This window comes from Hylobates moloch, unplaced genomic scaffold (genome assembly GCF_009828535.3).
Source record: "Hylobates moloch isolate HMO894 unplaced genomic scaffold, HMol_V3 SCAFFOLD_5, whole genome shotgun sequence".
Taxonomy (NCBI): domain Eukaryota; kingdom Metazoa; phylum Chordata; class Mammalia; order Primates; family Hylobatidae; genus Hylobates; species Hylobates moloch.
In genome coordinates this window covers 129,404,716-129,415,939 of record NW_026652280.1, presented here as the reverse complement: position 1 = coordinate 129,415,939, position 11,224 = coordinate 129,404,716, and the positions used below count along the sequence as shown (strand labels likewise).

General features: G+C 37.2%; 1 protein-coding gene across 1 annotated transcript in view; it reads right to left on the bottom strand.

The window, feature by feature from the left end:
• The window catches only part of DPYD (dihydropyrimidine dehydrogenase), an 870,422-nt gene that overhangs the window by 286,869 nt on the left and 572,329 nt on the right, over positions 1–11,224 (bottom strand). The window contains exon 15 of the mRNA XM_032155293.2: positions 7,767–7,835. Within this exon, the coding sequence (XP_032011184.1) occupies positions 7,767–7,835 (69 nt within the window). The remainder of the gene's footprint in view (positions 1–7,766; positions 7,836–11,224) is intronic.

Here is an 11,224-nt window from a genome sequence, read left to right as displayed (position 1 = left end):
ATATTATATATATTTATATATTATATATTTATATATATAAATATTATATATTATACTGGCCGGGTGCAGTAGCTCACAACTGTAATCCTAGCACTTCGGGAGGCCGAGGTGGGAGGATTGCCTGAGCTTAGGATTTCAAGACCAGCCAGGCAACACAGTGAAACCCCATCTCTTCCAAAATACAAAAGATTAGCTGGGTGTGGCGGCCTGTGCCTGTAATCCCAGCTACTCGGGAGGCTGAGGCAGGAGAATGGCTTGAACCTGGGAGGCAGAGGTGGCAGTGAGCTGAGACCACGCCACTGCACTCTAGCCTGGGTGACAGGCAAGACTCCATTTCCAAAAAAAAAAGTTATAGTAATTTTAGAGATGGAGGAATGAACTAGCTGATTGAAATTTTATATTCTTTTACCTAACTTCTATAATTTTTCCAGTACTGCGGTTTATTTTTTGGTAAGGCCAACTAGAAGCTTGAATTGGTTACAAGAGTATTTTAACAGGTTTATCACATGCAAAGGCTTAAAAAATAGTTCACTACTTTCTAAGTACACCAGACCTTTCTTTAGGGCAACAGTTGTTTCTTCTTTCTCTTTCCTTCCTAATTGTTTAAGATTTTAGCCTATTTTTTTCTGCTTTATGAATTTTAAGTAGGACCTCAACAAACTTAAGAATTCCAGCTAGTCATTAATCGGTTGATATTCTTGCCTATCTTTATTGATTAGTGAGTCTGCTTTTTCTTCTGCACATTTGTTAAAGTCCATTTGATCATTGAGCTGTTTTTTAACATGGTTCATTATGGTTTTGCTTTCCTAATCCGATTTTAAAAGTCTTCATGTTATTTGAGATTTGCTGAAAACCATGCTACTCTTTCCTTGATAGTATGGTAGTGAGCATGGATGAGCACAGCCTGCTGAATCCTGAGTTCTAATCTTACGCCTGTAGCTAAGGAATTGGGGATGATTTGGACAAGTCAGTCAACCTTCTTTGCCTCCAGCTGCTCAAGTGTCAACTGTGGATAATATGACCTGTCTCAAAACCATGCCATGCAGTAATTACCAGCTTAGCGAAAAGATTGTATAGTGCAAGTATACACTTATGACATGTTTCTTATTTCCTGGTTACTTCAAATATTTCCTTTAGACTTCTCTATTTAACTGAAATGCAGCAATTAACAGCAAATCAATTCAACATCATTTTGGATTAAATAAGGCTTTGCATCATAATTGTATACATATTTACATTATGCATATTTCATTTCAAACTTACACCTAGCTACCATATTACATAATAATAGCTAACATTAATTGAGCATTTACAATATGCCAGATACTTTACTATGTCCTTTGTATGTTTTATCTTACTTTATCCTCACAGCAACTCTAAGAGGTAGGATATATCATTATTTCTACTTTATAATTGATAAAACTGAGACATGAAGAGTTCAAGTGATTTATCCAACATCCCACAGCTTATAGCTGATAGTAGGGTCTTGAACCCAAGCATTTTGAGTCCAGGACCTGCATTTATACCCACTATTATAATTTACTACAAATCACTTATTTTATGGCTGGAGTTGTCATAGTGTGTTATGAAAAACATAACAGCTCGATATCATTACAGCTTCCAAGCTTGAAGTAAAAATTAAAATATTTTAAAATCACCTGTCCAATATAAAATTTTTTCAATGACTAATTATTATAATTTCCCCAACATTATACACATATACAAATGCCCACTCACCAAACACGCCTGCAAAGGCCTTTGAAATGTGCATCCAAGCCTCAAAAACAGACAATGCTGTTCAAGGTGACACCATGAGAACAGGAACACTCATGTGGCCTCTGCTTGAAAATTCCTGTCTCAGGATGCACACCACCTTAAAAGGCAGTTAATTCCATTTCCAAGCAACTCTAACCATTCAAAAAGCCTTAATTGCTGAATTAGCATGAAATGTTAAATTAACTGAAATTGGGCATGCATTCTGATTCTTGTTAGTCACAAGCTTTTTAGTTTAGTCACTTAACCCGGAGTTTATTCTAACTCACCTAAATGGTTATAAAATGAAATATCCTAGTGATGGCAGTGACATAGGAAATACACTGTTACTAATTTCCTACATTATCTATTTATCATCCCTCTCTACACAGTAGAGAGAGTTTGTGTGTGTGTGTGTTGTGTGTGTGTGTATATATATATATATGTATGTGTGTGTATATATATATATGTATGTGTGTGTGTGTATATATATATGTATGTGTGTATATATATATATATGTATGTATGTGTGTGTGTATATATATATATATGGTGTGGACTCTGGGCCAAACTATGGGTTTGAATCCCACTTTTACTCCAACCTAGCTGTGTGAACTTGAACACATTATTTCACTACTTTTGGCCTTAGTTTCCTCAAAAAAAGAAAAAAAAAGAAGAACATCAAGTCAGTGATAAGTTAGAACTCCAAAAAAAATTAAAAATTAAAAATTAAAATATATTTAAAAAGTGGAACTAAGTCACAGAGTTGTTATAAGGTATAAATAAACTTGATATTTGCACAGAAGAGTTCTAGGGAGATGTATTTTTAAATGTTTCCAAGATTAATACAGGAAATGAGAGGTGCCAAAAAAGAAAGTTTATTTTTTACAGTTTTAAGTAAACTGAAAAGAAAAATAAGAGCTTTAACATATATAAAATTTAAAGAGGAGTGATAAAAAATAAATTTGATAAAAGTAAATGACTTCTGGAATGTAGTAAATACTATAAAGATGTATACTATCTATCTAAATACTTTATCTATCTACCTATCAATCATCTATCTATCTAAATACTTACCTATCCATCCAACTAGACCTCTGACTTTTGCTTCCTTTGCCTTGATATGAAAATGATTTAAGATAACTCACCTGGTCCTACATTGTCTATACCTCAGGAGGGAAAGGAAAACTATCCTGAGAAATTCTTGGAATATGGCAGTGGTATAATTTTTAAAATTCTCTGAACCATTTTATAAAAACACCCAGAGAAACTAAGGTGGCAAAACCACAAACTCTTGTGCAACATATACAACGAAATCAGGCACAAAGCATTTCTCCTCTCTTCTCCTTCTTTCCTTACCTCTTCCTTTCTTTCCCTTACCTTCCTGATCAATACAGCTCTAAAGTCATTGGTCAGGCAGGGCAAGAGAGGTGAACACGAGCATTTGAGGAGGAGCCATGAGGGCCCAGTGTGGGATGTCACAGCCTAAGCGGAGCAGAGCCAGAAGGATGTCTACATGGCCAGTGGCATGGTGCGGTATACCACGGTCCAAGTGGGAAGGGAAGACGTCCATGGGTGACAGGGGCTGACAAAGGACATCAGAGCTCAAGTAGGGTGAGAACAGTGTACTGTACTGGGGCATGAAAGGCACAGTTATTGGATTCCCTCTTAACTTCTTCTGTTAAATGAATACATGGGGTCAGATGTTGACTTTCCAAGTAGCAATTCTATCCTCTAGTCTCAACTATCCAAAACTGGAGTTAAAGTTCTCTGGGATCTTAAACCTCTCTGACATAGACCTGGGCCCCACTGGACATAAAAGTCAGTTACTATCTCTCATCTCCAGCTGCGTGTCTATCTCCTGTGATTCCATTCTGTCCTGTTATTGTCCCTGTTCAGAGACTTAACATCCAACTGGTCCTACATATCTCTGTAATGTGCCTCTGTTTGATTTTTACCTCAAACTATTTGAGATTTCTAACTCTCATAGCTAGTTAATTCATGACATATTGCTACCCAGATTCAGGTAAAAAAACTGATAGGAACCTGGCTTGTTAGTGTTTTAGTGTTTTATTTTGGCCCCGCTAGGAATAGTGTGGTCACTTGGTTTTAGTGCCTGTGCCTTTCTGCTGGACCTTCCTTGTCTCTTCCTACCAAAGGTGGTCAGAACCTTGGCAATCTCTCATCAGGTACCTGACTTAAAATCATCATCATTGGATTTTAAACACTTCAAGTTCATGGGTGCCAAATAAAATACCATTCTTCCCATTTATTCTGTAATGGCTTCCTTTTTGTTTGTCACATGGCAATACTCGAACTGTATACTTCTTTTTTACTTCATTCAACAAATATCTGCTGGTAGAGAAAGCCTTGTGCTTGGAATTGAGGATTAAGCAGTGAACTATGCAAGGGTCTCGATCCCCATGGAACTTGCTTTCTAACAAGCAGGACAGAGGAACTATTAGTAATGGCCAATGACACAACTGTTAATCACCAGTTTATTATATGCTACAGAGGAAAAACACAGACAGAGGCAGATCCAGATTTTGGGGAGCCTAATGCTTAAATAATTTGGAAAACCCTCTTTAAGGAAAAAACAATAATCAAACATTGTAAACACAGAGTTAGGTATAGGGACTTGGAAGTGGCCCATGCAAGCAAATGCCCTGAAGCTTAAGCTTCATTAACCATCTGGTCAACTGGCCTCTGAAGACAGGGTCTTACAGAATAGGACAGGGAGGTTTAAACTACATAGCCAAAGGCTCAGGATTGAGGAAGAGAGAACATTGCAGGTCAAGGGAACAGCAAACGCTCTGAGTTGGGAAAGTGTTGGAGGAGGAAAAGAAGGCAGTGGGATCTGGAATGCAGAAAACAGACCCATAGTGACACTGGGGAGAGGCAGGCAGGGGAGGGGCCAAGTAGCACTTAATGGTCAAGTTAAGGGTTCTGAAATAAGGAAAGATGGAAAGAATTTGGATTGGTTGAGAGCAAGAAGATTAGTGGAGCTATTGTAGTTAAACTTGGTAATGATGCATTTTGGACCACAGCCAATTATACGCTTCCTCAAATTTGATGGCCGTACTTGTCACCCAGGAATTTTGCCACTAGTTAAAGGGGAGCCCCAGTCCCTGTTGCTATCTTCACATCTCCTATAGTAACTGTCCGCTCTCACAGACTCTCTCCAGATGAGAGTGGGTTGTGTCACAACCTCCACTGAGCCTGTCAAAGTGAGAGCTCCAGGAACACCAGTGCCCAGGCCCCGTCAGGAGGCTCTGGCCTTCCCCTACAATTCTGGGTTTAGAAGAAGCATCACACCCCATGTTAGGAAATCTAGCTTCCCTAGCAGCTGCCCTGAAGGGGCAGGACATGCCACTCAAAAGTTCAGAGGAAAGTAGAGCCCCATGGAGTGAAATGGGACCAGTGAGAGACAGGAGACTGAAGGAGCCAGTAGACTCATTCCTTCCACTTCCTTTCCTAGAAAGTGATGAGCGAATGGGTGATTCTATCATCTTGAGAAATGATGTGCTATTCCCTGTGCCATATGACTGAGCAATTGGCTCCATTTCCTTGTGAAGTTGTGGCCAGCTCTGGAATGCACCATATTGCACTTGTTTTCCCTTCTTCCTATGTCATTTCTCTTTTCTCCTCAGTCTTACTTCTCTGAGATTTTATACTTCAATAAAGCTTTTTCACATTAACTTTTACTCAGGCTCTATTTTCAAGGCTGATTACAAATTAAGAAAGAAATTGATTCAAGATCGACTACACTGGATCCATTTACAAGTGAATATTGTGAACCTTCAGTAATGGCTCAGTTTGGCATATCTGATTGCTCCCTATTATTCATCTTTGTTTTGGCTAGCCAGGGACTTTATACATAGTAGGTGTTTCATAAATCTTCTTTTGCATAGAATTGGTGTAGACTACCAAGGTTCCAGAAAAGCAAGACAGCCTGTGATCAGGTACCTGGATCAAGAAAACTAACTAGATTCTAACAATGCTACTGATTTGACACAAGTAGTAGAAACTTCTTTATGGTGCTCAAAAACATGACAAATTCAAACCAGGTTGAAGAATATAGAAGACAACAGGAAACGCATGTGCATTCTAAGGTTCTACTGCTCCATATGTGTCATTTCTGTTTCAGATAAAGTAGTAAAAAGCTGATAGCAGGTTTCCTCAGCTCTCTATTGTGTAATTCAAGGATTAATCTGCCATAAAGAGGGTTTTATAAACTTAAGGTTTAGTATACATCATCACATCACATCATTAGCTAAACTTAAAACAGGTGCCATGCTAGAGTGCTGGTGTGGTGTCTCTGATTTCTTACATCCCTGTATCACCACCCCAAAAGAAATGTACATTTTAGGTAGTACAGTAATTTTGACTTGAATATGTTTTTGTTGGTTTGTTTTAATGTGGGTTTTTCCATTGTAAGGAAATCTGTTTTAACCTGTTTTGAAGCACATTCATAAAACCAAAACCAAATACTGATTCTACAAAACGTTATTGGGTGCCTTCCATATGAGCTGTGATGAAATCATGCTGTTTAATGCTACCCTCCTAGAAGCTGTGAAGGCCTGGGGGATATTTCCTTCATATGATATCTCCTGGGCTAGTCCAGATTTAAGATTATAGTGAAGACTTTTATTTTTTAATTGACATTATCATACCCTCTTGTTATGTAGACTGCTCTGCTATGGAGAGATTTTGCAGACTGTTTTGACTGAACAAAAGGCATACCTTTTCCTCCCTTCTTTCTTTTTTTTCTTTCTCCCTTTCTTTTTATTTATGTTTTTGCTATAAAGTAATTAGAAGGTGATATTAAATAAAACTAAAATTAAAGAAAAATATGAAATGTGAAAAATACCTTTAGGTTAGCTAGTTTGTTTATAATTAAAGGCTTTTGACTTATAAAAAGTAATCTTGTCTATTTAAAAATTAATGTCTAATATTGAAAAAAATAATTTTGAAAAGTATTTTGTTCTTACAGAAAGGCAGAGAAGCAAGTGGCATGATAAAGCCATTCATCATAGTCAGCTTAAAATTGGCAAAGCTCATGCCATGCACGGGCTCTGTGGAAGATTTCATGGTCAATTAGGTAAATACATGTATCAAATGAACCCAGCATGGAAGATCATGAGGCCAATTACTGATCATGTTTAACTTCACCCCTCTAAGTCCCAGTAGTAATTTTTCCCTTCTCAGTTTTAAAATATCCAAAAAAATGTATAATCAACATTTTTGAACACTATAGGCAGCTTTGCAATATTTTATAATGTAGCGTCAATTAGTTCATTGGTATAGTTAGATTTAGTCTTCTACGTTACTGAGAGGTTTTCAAGGAACCCCAGCTAAGACTCTCTAGACTATTTTCCATGACAGCATGATGGACATAAGTGTATAATTTTAAGTATGTATTTTTCTATTTGAAATACAAATTTAAGGCACATGGTTGTTTGCATTTGTGCAGGATTCAATTTATATTATGGAAAACCTGCTGACTAGTGTTCCATTCAGAAGCATTCTGTCCCACTCTTTCATGCATGTCTGTATTCAAACTAGAATAGTATTAAATGAACCTTTTATACTTTAAATATTCAAGAGTTTTATATTCAAAATTTCTTCTCTTACTGTCAAACTAGTTTGCCTAAAGGCAAGGTAAGATCAAGTTAGACTCTCAAAGGTAGAATTAAATTTTATCATGGCATCCATCATAATATACAGTTTGCTTAACATGCAAATAAAGAGCGTATGGATTCAGAGAATAAAGGATTTTTAGGTAGTGTGTGAAATCCAAGAGACCGCTTTTATAGAATAAATTCCTTTTAAATTTACATTTCCATCATTTTAATGAAAACACAGGGTAAACAAATTATAATAGAAATGTTTTAAGTTACATTTTCAATTCAATTTTACTTCTATTGTATTATTTTTCATGGCAGCTCTTTATTTAAAACTAATAAAAATAGGAGAGAAGAAATAAAATAAATATATACTAAAGCAACCATTACCTCAGACTTCTTGGCAAGTTCCATCCAGTCATTTTTATTGTAACTGCACATGATGCTAGCAATCACAATCTTTAAAAAGAAAAAGGAAAGAATATAAGTTCAACTAGTTATGCAGTTGTACCTAAAGATATATTAATATTTACATAAATTTATAACGGTAAACTATATTATAAAATTAGTTTTCAAACTGTTAAAAAATAAATCATTAGAAAACAGCAGGGTAAGATAGCAAAACACTGGATGACATTTGGCGCTTTGGAATTACATTAGATTTTCTCATTTACTATCTGTGAACGCTTGGGCAAGTTACTTAACTTTTCTGATCCTCAGCATTCTCTTTTTCAAAATACAGATGATTTTACTGACTTTGCCATCCTCTGAAAGTAGCAATGTAAATACATGCATGTATGTGAAGGGATTGTCTAATTATACAATGCCATTAAAATGTTGTTTGTAATTACTGGTATAGTGAAAAGGTTTTAAGTGATGGAAAAGAAAAAAAATTAGTGTCTCAAACATAACTCACTATAGTATGCATAATAATATCTGAAATATTCATAGTGCATTACAGTTTTAAATTTTATTATATATTGATTATTTAACTACATTATTACAGAAATTCCATAATGGAGACTGTATAGAGTAGTAATTACCAATGCCTCCTCTGAAACTAGGATGTCCAGGTTGGAACCCTGACTCTGTCACTTACGTGTGGCCCTGGGCAAAGTATTTCGTTTCCTAATTGGTAAAATATGAATAAGAGTGCCACTTACTAAGAAAAGTAATAACAGAAATTGGCCAGGCGTGGTGGCTCACACTTGTAATCCCAATACTTTGGGAGGCAGAAGCAGGTGGATACTTGAGGTCAGGAGTTAGAGACCAACCTGGCCAACATTGTAAAACCCCATCTCTACTAAAAATACAAAAACTAGCCAGGTGTGGTGGCACGTGCCTGTAATTCCATCTACTCGGGAGGCAAAGACAGGAGAATTGCTTGAACCAGGTGGAGGTTGCAGTGAGCCAAGATCGTACCACTGCACTCCAGCCAGGGCAACAGAGCGAGGCTCTTGTCTCAAAAAAAAAAAAAAAAAAAAAAAGTAATAACAGAAATTGCTAAGACTTACATAGCTCTTACAGTGTGCTTGGCACTGTTTCAATGGTTTTTACTTTATTAACTTATTTAATCATTCCCAATGTTATTCTCCCCACTTTACAGATGAATTTACAGATGAAGACGCCAAGGCAATGAGACCTGACAGTCATATAGCTGATAAGGAACAGCACCAGGACCCAGAGCCAGGCAGTGTGACTGACCGAGAGTCTGTGCTTTTAACCACTAGGTTTTGCCAGCCCAAAGCAAATACTTGATACATGTAAGTAATTATTTCCTATCATTATCATTTAAAGACTATGAGACTGAGGCTGGGTGCAGTGGCTCACGCCTATAATCCCAGCACTTTGGGAGGCCCGAGCCCAGAAATTCATGACCAGCCTGGGAAACATAGCAATACCTTGCCTCCACAAAAAAATAGAAAAATTAGCTGGGTGTGGTGCCCTGCCCCTGTAGTCCAGCCACTCAGGAAGCTGAGATGGGAGGATCACTTGAATCCAGGTGTTCAAGGTTACAGGGAGCTATGATTGTGTTACTGCACTCTGGCCTGGGCAACAGAGTGAGATTCTATCTCCATAAAATAAAAAAATAAAGACTAAGAGATTGAGACACAAAGAGTTTGTGCCAAGCTTAAAGTTGCAGAGTCTAGTGATAAGAGTCCTCTAAAAAGCCACTGTGCTCTCACTACATAGGAAAAAAAAAAACAAAGATATGCTGTAAAAGTCAGATAAATGTTTTCATCAGGAGGATAGAAAGTTGTGAGCATATTGGAGAGAGTTCTAAAAACCAGGGAAAGAAGCATGTCTTTAAATTTTTTTTTTCGGATAGACTATAAACATCATGAAAGCTGGAGCTGCTCTGCATTAGTCATCATTTATCTACAATAACTAGCATGGTATTTGGCAGGTATCAAAGACTGAAAGAATAAATGAATGAGGTCACCAGAGGTTTAGGAGCAAGGGGTTGCATTATCAGCTTACCCTTTTAAGAAGATTAAGTAGAAATGGATACTATAAGTTAGAGAAGGGAAAAATAAACAATTGAAAACTGCTGGCGATTATATGAGTAAGAGTGAAGAGTGATTAGGGCTGATGAAGGTATCTGTCTTGGTGATGAAAAAATAATCAGAAATTAAAATACACAGGACGAGTCAACTAGAGAAGCAATTAAAAACAAGGAAGCAAAAGATCTGAGAGTCTGAATCAAAGCCACTGAGAAATTCACAGAACATTAGTCACAAAAAGGTTGAACAATGTTCCGAAATATGGAAGCCAGGAGAAACAGCAATTTTGAATAGATTCCTTAGAGAGAGGAACAAAGAGAAGAAAGTAAAAGTAGACGATGGATAGAGAAGGAAAATTAAGCATGCCAAATTATTGTTCATTGAGTTTAGGATTCAATTTTTTTCATCTAATGAAACTATAGCTTTTCAGAATTGGGGAGAAAAATGTCAGCATGCTTGTTCCATGGCCTTTTTTTCTAGGGGCTAAAAGAAGTGAAAAGTCATACTCCAAGCTTCATTTGCAAGCATAAAAGGGGCACCATGTAATTACATAGCTTCAGTTAGAGATGCTTTCTGCCCTTTCCAAGTAATCTAAGAGCTCAGGGATGCTATGCCCTATTCTCCAGTTAGAAAAAAGATCAGGGAGAACTTCAAAGAGGGCACCAGATCTTCCAGGACTAGACCTAATACCTCTTGGTGTAGGCATTCCTTGCAAAAAAAAAAAAAAGAGAGAGATTAAGGACCTTATTTGAAAGGAAAAATCAACTGGGATGATGCCTGGGGAGGTGACAGCATTCTATTGTCTTCAGTGGACTCAAGGCAGAGGTCAAGTAAAAAACAAACAGTCAGTTAATCTAAGAATTTAGGGAATGGGCAGAGCCCTGAGGCTTGTTGCTAGAACTTCAAGGGCAGAGACACATACAAAGATACAGACTGAAGAAGAAAAAAAAAAAAAATGAGCTACTAGATACTAGTTACCCTGTGGTGAAACTGATAAGCAATAGGCATAGATTTTTAGAAAATTTTTTTCTTAAAAAAAAAAACAAAATAAAACAATAACAACAACAACCACAAAACCTCCACCTCCTAGCATAACAAAATAATCCCCCAATTCACATTCTCATGCAACTATGAAGTGGCTGCTCAATCAGCACAGTCACAGCATGTGCACCTCCCTCTCCAGCTCCCCTCTCAGGGTTCCATGGAGGACAAGAAAAACCTTTCTCATGGGCTGAATCTAGCCAGGCAGATGGGTTGACCAAAGAAATCCACACCAGGGAAGCAAAGTTTACCAGCCTTGACAGTGGGATAAGATATGTGCTCTCAAGTAGGGACTAACACTGT